General features: G+C 35.0%; 1 protein-coding gene across 2 annotated transcripts in view; it reads right to left on the bottom strand.

The window, feature by feature from the left end:
* Positions 1 to 14202, bottom strand: part of MAP4K3 (mitogen-activated protein kinase kinase kinase kinase 3) — a 187134-nt gene that overhangs the window by 59298 nt on the left and 113634 nt on the right. For both annotated transcript variants that reach the window (XM_021697774.1, XM_021697772.1), the window contains exons 5-13: positions 12908 to 12963; positions 12261 to 12308; positions 8116 to 8158; positions 6528 to 6600; positions 3913 to 4044; positions 3638 to 3700; positions 3471 to 3552; positions 3269 to 3379; positions 535 to 613 (exon numbers count right to left, since the gene is read on the bottom strand). In XM_021697774.1, the coding sequence (XP_021553449.1) occupies positions 535 to 613; positions 3269 to 3379; positions 3471 to 3552; positions 3638 to 3700; positions 3913 to 4044; positions 6528 to 6600; positions 8116 to 8158; positions 12261 to 12308; positions 12908 to 12963 (687 nt within the window). The remainder of the gene's footprint in view (positions 1 to 534; positions 614 to 3268; positions 3380 to 3470; positions 3553 to 3637; positions 3701 to 3912; positions 4045 to 6527; positions 6601 to 8115; positions 8159 to 12260; positions 12309 to 12907; positions 12964 to 14202) is intronic.

A 14202-nucleotide genomic window follows, 5' to 3' on the forward strand; every position in this document is an offset into this window, starting at 1 on the left:
TGAATCAGAATCTATGGAAAAGTGGGGCTGGAAACCCACTTTTAAAGGTGCTCAGGTCACTCAGATGCTAAGCCAGTTTGCAGATCTCTACACCTCTCCTTGCCATTCAAAGTGTGGCCCTGACACCATAAACATCTACATAACTTGGGAGTTTGTGAGAAGTGAAGAACCTCAAGTCCCGCCGCGGGTCCACTGAATTGGAAACTGCACTTTAACAACCTCTCTAGGTAAGTTATACACACCTACGAGTCTAGGAAGCACTGCCTCAATTACTTCTGTCCTGCCTGGTTGAGGAATTTTATTCCTCCTCCCAAACAATGACAACATAAATACATCCCCTCTCTTGCCACAGAAAATTCCCCGGGGAATAAGGTAAAGAAAATTCTTACTGCCTTAATGAAACTCTACCTTTAAAAAGATTTACTAAGAAAGACTATTTGGAAGAAAATGAAACAAAAATAATTTTAACTAAATTACAACTTGAAATCTTATTTCTCATTGTTAAATTATGAAGTGTGTCTAGTATATACTTACAGTTTATCTCCGAGCGTGTCTTTTCTTCTCTTACATTTCTACTTGTTGAGTGAATTCTATGTGGTACAGCAACAAGGGGCTAGGAAAGACCAAAATCAACGACATGTGGCATTTGATGAATCAAGTCACAGTCTGGTCCACAAAATTACTCAGATGTGAAAGAGATACTCTATTTTATACAAAAATGGCACAAAATATAATGAACCTGTGAATATTTTTTTCAAAAAGAGGCAACTACAAACTGGGAGCTTCTAAGATTATGGATATATTTTATCCACAGCAGGTTCCCAATAAATGTTCTCAGAGTTGAATATATATAAATATATAAAATTGAGTGTTTCAATAATTCAACAGCTGTTCAAAAGCTGCAGCTTTCCTTGTTTCACAAGAGAATATTTTAATTAAAAAAATCGCAAGTTCTTTTATCAAAAAGAATGAGATAAATAAAATAAAATGACGCTAAAGGTATTCATGATTTGTGGGCCTTTTACTTAGTAAACATAATTTTCCCCCCTTTATGTATTGTCTTATAGGAGTAGTGCTCTATTTTCTTTCACGTATTAAACTCACTCTGTGTAACGCCACACTCAGAAACATTTGGGGGTGGGGGAAGAGGAGGAGTGGTGATGAGTTCTTACTGCTACATCACGGACATTCCTTCAACCATCCAGGGAGTACAAGGAGCCCTATCTGTAAAGCCTCTGCAGCTCCATTCCATACACTTTAAGGTCTCACCTTAAGAGGTGATGCCAGCATCTATTTCATGTACCAAACAGGTTTTTTTCTGTGTGTGAAACGCTTCCCTTGAAGTCATTACCTTTGAAGGAGATACACTCTCAGGCATATCTTCGTGGAAAATGTAATTCATAAACACTAGAGCTCAAATGATCAGATTTGAAAGGCAGATCAAGAACAGGACCCAAGTTAACTATTCTCAGTATAGGCACATCTCAGGAAATAAAGCCATATGAATCTACAAGACCCCAATTACTGAAATACTGACAGTAGTAAAATAGTAGCGTAAGTCATTTCAAAAATGAAGTATTTAAACTTCACACGTACACAGTGATTTGTAGTTTACAAAGTGCTTTCATAAACCTGAGCTCATTTTGTCCTCAAAATAAATTTATGAACCTAGTACTATTCTTGATTTTATAGATAAGAACAATGAGACTCAAAATTAGGGTGCTCAGCTAATTAGATGCAGAGCTGGGGGAAAAACCCTGTACTTCTGATCACAATATATAGTAGCAAAAATAGGTATCATGTCAGGTTAGTCACACAGATTGCTATCATCAGTGAACATGAATAAAACCTATGATTGCCTATCAGAACAGTTTTACTTTCCCAGCTTAAATGGTATAACTATAAAAGTATTAAATCTTAGAATGTTGCACATAGTAAATGGGTTAACATGTAGGAGAAGAAACTTATATCAAGTAAATAATCTGTGGAAGTTTTTTTTGTAATCAAATGAAACACATTCATTCTCACTGGTTCTAATATTTTAAGTGACAGTGCACTAGGTAAACATTTGTTTTACTATTTTTTCACTTCCTTATACATTTAAAACTGACAGTAAGAGAATTTTTAATGTTTTGACAAAAATTTTTTAAAGTCACAGAACAACTGTGGTTTTCCCCGCTGATGATTAAGATCACTTTGCAGGGTGTCTCAGCTTACAGGGGCATTTCTACAGTCCTGCGCCACCATGCAAATTCAGGACTGCCTATACGTTGAATGATGGGAGAAGAGTTTATAAAACCTAAGTTTTTAAAAAGCAAAATTAAGCAAAACAACAAAAATAATTTTTCCCTATTATAAGGTCAATAATACTTCACGTTCCTTAAGTTGTTTTCAAACTCTTTTACAGACCTTGAACAAAAAGGCAGAAAGCTGATTTAATTACAGCTGTGTAATGATGGCAAGCTAGAACAATGGTGAATTAATAGAAAGGTTCTCTCTGACTTAAGAGGATATGCAACCATCTTTCTGACCACTGAGAGCTATCATTCCCTCAGTATCATCAATAAAATTTACACCACTTTAAGTGCCTTACATAGAGCCAGTCAGGGTCAAGGCTATCCACGTCAGTTACAGACCCAGTAACAAAATTCTGCCATGTCACATTTACTAAGCTTATGTTAGGTGCCACAATTACTAGCTTAGCTAGGAATGTTAAATATGCCAACAGAAGAGAGGCTTCCTTTGATATCAATGCTTCCATCGTATTAGTTATTCTCTAACAACTACGCTGGCTCATTTTTAAACATTTCCATAGTGGATAATTAGGGTTTTAGTCACTAACAAAAGCAATCCTATACTTTCTACTAACCACTAATAATTCATGAGGTACTGTACAAGGATTTTTTTAAAGAGGAAAACCGAACAGAAATTTTGAGTATATTCTAACATCTGGTTTAAGTGCTTCCCATTTGTGTTCCCTCTTTTACAGTGGACGATCTATTTGGCAACTTCATCTGAAGTGACTACTCTGAAAGAACTACAGTAATTTCACTGAGTGGATTAGATGATTGTGTCTTTGCCATTTTAAGAGGCCAGTAAGAAAAATCCTGCACATGACTTCCCTAAGAGAGACCAAGTCAAAGAGTTAATTATTCCCTTAAGAGATTTTTATTTAAACTAGACCCAGAACTTCAAAAAACTGATTCTGAGATGCACATACCTATATACATATGTGTCAAATATACTAGCTGGTAAAAACAATTCCTACCTCAGGATCATCATCATCAAAATCATGGTAAGTGGAATGATCTGGATTATTCACTTTATCCAACAGTTCAATTGCCAAAGACCGTGTCAAAGGTTGTGTGACAAACGGGTGCTATATAAACAATACAGAACACTCATTAGAAACCTGATTGGATGGCATTTTATTTTTTGAAAAAAGACATATTTCAGGGCAAAAATAATACCTGTAGTAACTTCTCAGCAGTAGGTCTTTTTTTTGGATTTTTGGTAAGTGCCATTTTCACAAAATGATGAAAACTATTTGACCTAAGAAATTTTGAAAATTAGATTTTTAAATTTTAACTCTTTTTTTTACTCATGATTAGAAAGTAAATAACAGAAAAATACTTACCACTTCATTTTATCCTTTAGTTTAGGAGGCTGAAAATTACTTTTTGTCATTAGAAACAATGCTCTGAAAAATCAACAACAAATCATTACACAGCATTTTAAATTTTTCATATTTTAATATATAAATAATTCTATTACTATTAAGTAATTCTATTACTACTAATAAGGTAGAGCAAGACTAAGAATATTACTTGTTCATGATGTAATAAATACTGGGCAGGGGGAAGGGATTACCCTTAATTTAAGCATAGAGTTCTCCAATTATGACACACTGACCTCATTGGGTGTAAGTCAAACATAGGCGGCTGAAGCTCAGCGAGTTCTATGGCAGTGATTCCTACTGCCCAGAGATCACAGAGCTGATTGTATCCCCCTTTCCTCTCAACGGCTGCAACTTCTGGAGCCATCCTGAAAGAAATATTCCAGGAAAAAAAAACAAAACAAAAACAAAACAAAAAAACAACTTCTATTTATTGTATTTTCTTTCATATTCCCACCAGAGGCACTTGAACTATATCTAAGTTGAGGCCTATTTAGGCCCTGATATATGAAAAATATGTAGTATTTCAAAGATCTCTTCCAAGATCTTGACTTTGTAAGATTCTCCATCCCAAGACCCTACTGGCGACTCCTTGGTTACTTTGCCATACTTACTATAAAGGTTTATAAAACTTTATAATTATAATATAGCAACATATCCCACAGTTGTCCATACTCCATCATTTCCTCTGTACAATTCTGCAGAATTTTACAGAGAAATAACATCTTGCAATAAATGATCTATAATTTTTAGCTCTACCTGCTTATACCAATAAACTGCAATCTGGCCTCTGTTTTCATGTGACCAAAACTATTTATTGGGGCATCAATAATCTTCATTTAGTACTTAACTCATATTTACTATAAAGTTAATTGGCAGTTTTTCAGTTTTATTATAATGGTGGAAGTTATAAAAATGAGTGTTTGCTTTTTAAAACTGTATTTATTTAGAGGAAATTGACCCAAACTTAGGTTTTTTATTTTTTTAACTTTCCTTTATAGTCTTATTCTAATTATTCTCTATGAATTTGTATTTGACTGATTTAAATGATTATACTAATTTTCAAATATAAAAATTTTAAATCCTAAACAACAGTTCTAAAAATAACCAACCCTTACATATCAAAAGAATGATTTAAATAAGTAGCTTTACAAATTCACATTTGTCTTCCTAGTATGATTTCAGGCAAGTCAAGTAAGTCAGTGAAGTTAAACACACACACAAACACACCAACCCTCTAACTTTCAAGATGCTTGTTCTTAAAATATTTCTAATCTTAAAATACTCCTTAAAAATATTCAAATTATTATAAGAAAAGTAATTTTAAAGTTTGTCAGTTATTACTTTACTGATGGCTAGATTCCAGCTTGCTGGTGGAAATGCACTAGCAGAGAATCAAAGTGCATAAAGCTGATATGCCTGGCTTGCCATGTTAGGTGATGTTTTTCCATTTCTCTATAAAAAGATGAGTGAAAGTATCCAGCTAGTGTACTTCTACTTTTGCCAGTTAGGCTGTATGCTTACCACTGTCAACTGAGTTCACCTCTGAGCCCGTTTATTCATTATGTTACATATCTTATTATATAATACTATAAATAATATTATTTAATTAAATGTTATGAAAAAACTGATCTTGTTATGAAGTTAAAAGAGTTATGAAAATTAAAGTGAATTCTTCCGAAAACCTTGTTAAAGACAAGTTTCTAAAGACAAAACCAAAAAACCTGGCAAATTAGGTAAGAATATGACAACTGTAAAAGACTAGGAAGGCTATAGACTGTATAATTCCATTTGTATGACATTCAGGGAAAAGGCAAAACCGTAGAGACAGCAATCAGACTGGGTGTTGACAGAGGGGTAGGGATGAGGGAACAGAATTTACTAAAAGGGGACAAAAGAACACTTCCTTGGGTGCTGGAAACCCATCTTTTATATTGATTGTGGTGGTATTTCTCACTACCACAGCATACAAGTTTCTCAACCTTGGGAGAACTGCACACCTAATAAGGCTAAATTTATGTCATACGTCTGACTTTTAAAAAAAAGTTCACATGCTTTGTATGTCCAAGTTCTCACTGCACTTTACAGAAACACAACCCCGAAATATAGCTGAGGCATTGTGGGTATAGTTTATATTATTAAGACAGAACTCTAATTAGTGAGCCAGTCAAAGAAAAGGTCTTGGTCCTATGGCAAAGAAAAGAAAAAAGTATACTCATATGCCTTAAATTAAAATAAAATGTTTAAGGTGCACATGTATTAATTTTGAGTTTGCCATTGAACAGACATTTTTTATTAACTGAGTAACTGCCTACCTAGTCACTTTGGACAAGAGATTCCATTCTGTTCTACATCCCTAGAGTTCATGTAGGAAAGACATGGTACTAGAAAGACAGATGAAGTATGAGAATGTTCCCAAAATTTACTTTGCCTAATTCACAATTTCACATGCTCCCAAGATAGTTCCTACTTTCTTATAAGAGGAGTAACATTAGCTTTTAATCTCTGAAGCTGGAGCTGGAGATCAGTTATCGACAAACATTTACTAAGTATGTGTAAAAACCATGCTGGACCCCAGAGAATCAATGAGAGTTCCTTTATATCGAGGTTCTCAAAAGCCATTATCCACCTTTTACAGCCTTTTTCACTTAATGAAAATAAACATGATAAAATATTCTTTGGCTGTGTAATCCATCCACAAGTGTACATGCCTAAATTGCTTAAGCTACTGATTATCTTCTTAATCTGTTTTAGTCCTAAAAATTTTGACCAGTCTATGTTTTTCAATAAATGCTATATTCAGTAATGACAGAAAAACAAAAAGTTAAATTGTCAATTAAAATACAATTACCAATATGGTGTACCAATGAAAGACTTCCGTTTGGCAATTGTAGCTGTAATCTGTGCAGATACTCCAAAATCAGCTATTAAAAAAATAAGAAACATTTAGAAAAGAAAGCTGAGGGAAAGTAAAATTTACAGTAACATGAGAAGAAACTTTTAATAATTCTTTTCATTAAACTAATTTCACAGAAATGAGATATTCTTAAACATCACATTAAAATTTTTAACTTCTCTGGGTTAGCACTAAAATATCACAAAGTAGTCAGTATGTATCACAGCCAAATAGATTCCTATATATCCCTGCATGAATCAAATGACAACAAAAGTCAAGATCAAATGATTTTGGTGAGAAAGAGACAGCTGAGAAAATTTAAGCTGCCAGACTTAATAATACTATAATTTCAAATTCCCAGGACCTGAAATTCAAGGAATATCACTGGAAGCGACCATAAGTTGTAATATATTCCATTCACTTCCTGCCACACTCATGATGACTGACGTCAAACAAACTAATAATCTACTGGCCAATCTACCCTAGCTTGAAAAGACATCCAAACAGAATATTCTACAAAATCTCACCTCAGCAATACCAACACCAATCACTACCAGAAAATCTGTTTTTATGTAGGATTTGTTGCTATTCTTTACGTATGTTGAGTTCTAAATATTTTCTAGTTTTTAATGGTCATTTCTAAGTCCTTATCAACCAAGATATATATAGGATGTCTGCCAGGAAGGGACACAGTATTAACACAAAATATTAAACTGCTGACAGAAACTGTTAGCCATCAAGAGTTAGATAAATGCTTTTTTCATCTTTAGAGGTGGTTTGGAAAAATTTTATTACATGTTAATTTTCAGATACATACTTTTAAATCCGATTAGTCGTAGTGTAGGCTATAGTTCAAAATAGTTTTATTTGTGCTTTTACAAATGTTTTTTGAATTCTGATTTATCTTATAGTAATATGTAATTCAAAATAACTTCCTTATTTATTAAAAACTTCACTTAACACCTAACAGCCATGATTTTATTTATAAAAACTACTATACTATATATGTTTCCAGTCTTAAACTTTCAAACTTATTGAGGGTTTAAATTCTATTTCAGTCATAACCAAAAGTTACAAAATAAAAGGTACAGTTTGAAAGAAAGCAACATCCAGCATCGATATTATATTCTTATATAAGTAATACTGTATTTTATTTTAAAAGCTAACATAAAGGATGTAGGATCGCTGGTATAATTGATTTTTTGGCTTTTGTTTACCTTGTTTTTTGGTTATAAGGCAATTTTGTACAGATTATTCTTACTAAAAGTCACATATATTCCTCAGGTTACAGGTAAAAGAATCTCTAAAGAATTATTATTTTATTGTATCTTTACAACAACTCTGTCATATGTGAAGGGCAGACTTTATCCCCATTTAAGAGAAGAGGAACCAGATACAGAGAGGTTATATATGCCCCACAATGAGCTTTTCACCTAAAAATACAGAAATGCTGAGGGAAAAACCTAGTCCTAACAGAGGAAAATATAAACTTACTATGTTCTGGAATAAATTTGCACAAATGACAAAATTTTAATTTACTTACCCAATTTTACATGACCATTATCCGTTAACAGAATGTTAGCTCCCTTCAAAGTGAGAACATTTTAAAGTAAGAAATATTTTTTTCAGACGGCACATATAATAGATCAAATATACATACTTAAAATAATCACAAATGGCAGCCTTAGACCTAGAAATACTTAAAATTTAAAGTATCCCCAATCAAAGTGTTACATCATTATATTCACAGGAAAACTTATCGTCCACATTTTAGGCAATTTGACTATTCTTATAAAATATCCACCCTGCAAAAGGCTGCTATTAACACAATATGAATGTTATTATAAAAATGATGTATCATTTTTCATCTAAATGTTATTTTCTTACTGATCAAACACTGTGACTGCACTAAAATGTGACCTTATATGGGCATTTTCAATTCCTTGTATTACATTTTAAACTTGTTATTTCCTGTTCAAAAAACCCACAAATTTCCCTTTCTAGGAACTGATCATTGATGAAAACGGTGCTGGTGTGTAAGACTGAACCTTGCTGCTTAGTACATGGGGCTGTCTATCTTAACATGTCTGCCCACAGTTTAGGCCCGTTCAGAACATAAACAACTAGCCATGGGCCAACCAAATTAAAATGTCACCTGTTTGCACGACTGAGAGATAATAGAAAATATAGATTGGTTTCTATCCGGTTTCTGGCACAGCCCTCTAGAAACCCTGGTAATTTTGTAAGTGACAAGAGCACTACGAGCACCTTTTGTTCTAATATATGATCTCAGACCCTGGTTCTTAACACAGCGCTCTTGAAACACTCGTAATTTCGGGGGTGACAAGAGTATCTTCTGTTCTAATGAAGCAACTCTGGGTGGGCTCCTGGACAGCTCCTGGATGAGGGATGGTCACCGGAAAGACCAAGCCATGAATGGAAGCTTGGAATTTGCGGCCCTGCCCCACATTCTCTTGAGAAGGGAGAAGAGCTGAAAATGGAGTTAATGACTGATCATGCCTCAAGAGGAAGCCTCCATAAAATCTCAATAGTATGGGGTGTGGAGAGCTTCCAGATGGGTAGAGGTTCCAGGAGAAGGTCGTGTCTGGAGAAGGCAAGGAAGCTCCACACCCCTTCCCACATACCTTGCCCTATGCATCACTCCCATCTGGATGTTCATCTCTCTTATCAAATCCTTTAATAAACTGGTAAATGTAAATAATTCCCTGAGTTCTGTGAGCCACTCTAACAAATTAATTGAACCCAAGGAAGGGGGTTCAATTAATTAATTCTGATCTATACAGCCAGTTGCTCAGAAGCACAGCTGATAACCTGGGCTTGCAACCTATTAACTGGGGTGTATGCGTGTGTGTGGTGGGGGAAGGGACAGTCCTGTGGGACTGAGCCTGTATCTGTGGGATCTGATGCTATCTCCAGGAAACAGTCTCAGAATTGAGTTAAATGGTAGGACACCCAGTTGGTGTCACAGAGAACTGCTTGTTGTGGGGGAAACTCCACACATTTGGTGACCACAAGTGTCAGAAGTGAAGTGTTCTGTGTGAGTAAGTAAAGGAGACTCAGGAAAGAAGCACACAGTAGGGAAGAACTGGGCTTTTCCCTACACAGAGAGGAAAAAACTCAGTTTTTTCCCATTACAAAAATGATCCAGTAACATTTTAGCCACTCCTACTTCCTGACCTGAGCCCAAAGTAACCACTTCAATAAGCTCAAAGCTTTTGGAAGAGGTAGAAATACCGTCTCCCAAGATGTATAGACATTTTAAATTTTATTTTTTGCCTTTTCTATAACTTTTAAATGAGCAAGCAAAAGTAAGCAGGCTCTTTAATCAAAGGTGTCATCAATCATGTAATTATATGCTTAAAGGAAAAATACCAGGAAACCCCTTTCCACCCAAAAAAGAGGAAGCCATAATGTAAGACTGCACCCCCTGATATTACTGCAGCACTATGGAATAATGGGAGAAATGAGAAAAAGGAGGGACAAGGGACTACAGCAGGGATTTTTTTTTTTTAGGAGGGAGGAGGGGGGAGGAGCAGAGAGAGAGAATCTTAAGCAGGCTCCATGCTCAGAGCAGAGCCTGATATGGGGCTCAATCTCACAACCCTGAGATCATGACCTGAGCCAAAATCAGGAGTTAGACGCTTAATTAACTGACTGATACAGAAAGGATTTTAACTTGATCTAGGCCCCAGCTATCCAGATGTCTGCCATAGTGTTCAGTTTGGTCTTTCCCCAGCTCCAGGTTAATTTTCCTAAATTATAGTTTATATCACATCACGTGCATCTATGGCCTTTAATGCTTCCTTCCTTCCATTCCTCTCTCCCTGAGCAACCAAGTGCTATTTTAAGCTTTAGGGTTATAGTAATAAATAGAGTAATAAATAAGAATAAGCTCCAGCTCTCATGAAGTTTACATTGAATAGGAGAGAAAGAAAATCTAAAAATGAATACACACACACACACACATATGAATGAATGGACACAACAAATTATTCGAAGTCAGTAAGAGATAAGTACTTTAAAGACAGTGATATCTGAGCAGAGATCTGGATGAAGTGAGGGTGCAGAGCCATGCCAAAATCTGGGAGAAAAACATGCCAGGAAGAGGGCACAGCAAATACAAAGCCCTTGGTGCCAGAATGAGTTCTACATATTCCAAAAACATCAAGTTTAGTGTGGCTGGAACAGAATGAGTAAAATGGAGAGGAGTGTAACATGAGGTCAGACAGAAAAGCAGGGGTCAGATCACAGATAACCTTATAGGCCATGGTAAGGAAACACCTGGATTTTACACTGAGTATGGTAGGAAGCCAAGGTGGTTCATAAACAAAAGAGTGATAAGCTCTGATTTAAAAAGATCACTCTGGTTGCAAGGTGGAGAAGTGAGTACAGAAACACTCAAATAGAAACACTCAAGAACAGAGCCGTTAGAAGGCTGCTACAGAGGTGCAGGTGAGATAGAATAAATTGGTGGCTTAGACCAGGGTAGAAATAATGGTGATGGGCAGAATCTCCCCAGTTAGGGTCAAACTCTGAAGTTTGGCACACAACTCTTTGTGTAATGGAGCTAAGCCCATTTCCTGTTACTCTCCTACCTTCTCTTCTCTTCAGTAATACTACGGTGCAGCTTCTATCCTCCCTAAAATGCCGTCACACTTTCTGATGTCTGTATCTTTGCTTACATTGTTCCCTCTGCTTGGAAGGCACTCCACCATCTACTTCTGACAAAAATCTATCAGTCTTTCCAGATCATCAAAGTGCTGATGACACAGAACCTTTCTTGATTTACTTATGTTATGATCTCTTCTCCCTTTCAACTCCAAAGCTCTTTGCTTATGTCTTTTAAGTGGCTTATAAAAAATAAAGTAAATGATCTCAGCAGGTGATCCGACATTCCACTGAAATTTCATGCAAAATATGAAGGCATGTACATAAGGACATTTTCTGAGAAGAGAGTCCATGGCTTTCATCAGAGACTCAAAGGATACCAAAAAAAAAAAGTTAATAACCTTTATGCTAAAGAAAACTATTTCAGAAAACAAAAGGGAGAAAGAAGTAGGAAAAAAGATGAATGAGGAAAAAGGTAAAAGAAAAATAAATGAAAGGAGAAAATAACTAAGTTGGGGAGATGGCAGAATGTTTAGAAATAACTTCAGGAGTCCTGCCATAGCACCTAGTTTACCACAGGGCTAACCCCAGCACATCCAGCGAACCTGCTCTCCTCTGCCAGTTAAATCAAAGACCATCAGAAAATGTTACACTTGAACTTATCCATTTTGAGAAATTATTAATGATAGTTCCTTAAGATTGTCAAAGTTTACTATAATATTCAAAAGCATGAAATGTTCTAAAAACCCCAAGTTAATGGAAGCTGATGACCTAATTTGCTTTTTACAAATAAATAACTACAGATAAACGAATAAGGGGTATTACAACACTAATCCACAAATGTATCCTTTAAAAGGGTAAATTTTATGGTATGTGAATTGTATCTCAATAAAGCTACTTTAAAAAAGTAATAAAACTCTTAAAAGTACCACTCAATTTTACTATAGTAACATATTTCAGTTAAGAAATTCATCAAATAGATTAAGACAATTGCTCAACAGTTTGAGCCAAGTATTTAAAAATGAAGAGAGGCCATTAGGTTAAACATATGATGTATACCTTTATATCTCTGTGCATTTTTCCTTTACTGTGAAGATAGTATAATCCCTGGAGTTTCAAAAAACAAAAAACAAACAAAAATTAATAAGACTTTACTACAGAGCATATTTTGGGATGTAAAGTGATTAACTAAATAATAGTTTGTTTTTTATTTACTCATTACAGAAAGTCTAGTGGTAATCATTATTTTACTGAAACAGCCTAGAAGACAAAAGAATCAAGAAAATGAAAAAGGCAAAGCTCAGCAGAAACCACTAACTTTCTAAAGACAAATACTTTTCACTAAACTCTGCAAATAGTCTGAAATAACTTTTAAAAAGTATAAATGCAATTAGTATTAGAATGAGTTTCAAATTCCTATAAGGGTGCTTAATTTTCAAGCCTTTCTTTGGTATTAAGAGGAATATAAAAATACAAAATAACAAATCCATAACACTTAAAATTTAGGAGGTCATATTCTCACACTGAGGCTTTATAGTGTTTATTTGCAAATATAATTTGAGTTTACTACACAATTAAAAATGTGTTAAAATCCAAGAGTTTATCAAACTAGAATGCTCAATCCTTACTTACTTAACAGATAATGCACAATAATTAAACACTGAATCTAATAAAGAATGGTATTTTTTAATTAGCACTGGATTTACCTGTAGTGTTTCTCTGCTAACATACGCAATTTGCAGTTCTGATAGAGGTCCCGTTACTATAAGAGAAGAAAATTAATATTAATGAAATTAGTCAAAGCACATTTTTCAGGAAATGACAAATTTTTACTAGTTCCACTAAGCAATAGCCTTGATATACCTAAACAACTGTACTAAAATGTAAGATCCATGAGGGCAGGATTTTTTAAATCTGATTTTCTCACAGTTGTATCCCCAGTGTTTAGAACAGTGCCTGGCATGGGAAAGCTGCTAAATAAATGTTTGTGGAATGAGTACAAGACTGAAATAGTCTCTGAAATTAATTATATTTTCATTTTTGCACCTCGCTGATCAGTACTACCTTTTAAATGTTAAAAGAAATGAATCATGGCCAACAGGCTTAGCTAGTTTTTATCAAAGCTTTTCTAAATTGATATGTAATGCATGTATTAAGGACTTTTTTTTTAAAGAGGGGTAGGCAGAGGGGTGCCTGGGTGGCTCAGTTAAGCATCTGCCTTCAGCTCAGGTCATGATCCCAGGGTCCTGGGACCGAGCCCCACGTCAGGCTCTCTGCTCAGCAGGGAGTCTGCTTCTCACTCTCCCTCTGTGCTCTCTCGTGCTCACTTTCTCTCAAATAAATAAACAAATAAATCTTTTTAAAAGGTGGGGGGAAGAGGGAGAGAGAGAATCTTAAACAGGCTCCACACCCAGCGTGGAGCCTGAAGCAGGGGTTGATCTCACAATCCTGAGATCATGACCTGTGCCAAAATCAAAAGTCAGACAATTAACCCACCAAGCCACCCAGGCACCCCACATTACAGCTAGTTTTAAGTCAGTATTTTTTCCCTAAAATTATTAGCTTTATAGCTATAAAATTAATTATGTTCACTATAAAAATCCAATCAATAGACAAGTTTGGAAAGTGAAGGTCTCTTCCTTACCCAAACTATTACTCAATAATAGGCAATATCAATAATTTGGCCTATAGCCAACCAGATAATTTTATGTAAAGACACATTTTAAATGTATGTACAGATCTCACAGAAGAATATGAATGGAATCATATTACATACACAATTCTAAAACCTACTTTTTTACTTACCATGGACAACTTTCTATATCAATACATGTAACTCAATCATAATATTTTTCTGTGTGCATCTATCCACTACTGAGACATTTAAGTAGTTTTCTCTTTTTCCCTACAAAATCACTTTAAAGTCTCTCTACATTAGGTGGGAGAGACTATTCTAAAAATTGAATTAAATTCCAATGATGGAATCTTTTGCTAGATAGTA

Source organism: Neomonachus schauinslandi, chromosome 10, assembly GCF_002201575.2.
Source record: "Neomonachus schauinslandi chromosome 10, ASM220157v2, whole genome shotgun sequence".
NCBI lineage: Eukaryota > Metazoa > Chordata > Mammalia > Carnivora > Phocidae > Neomonachus > Neomonachus schauinslandi.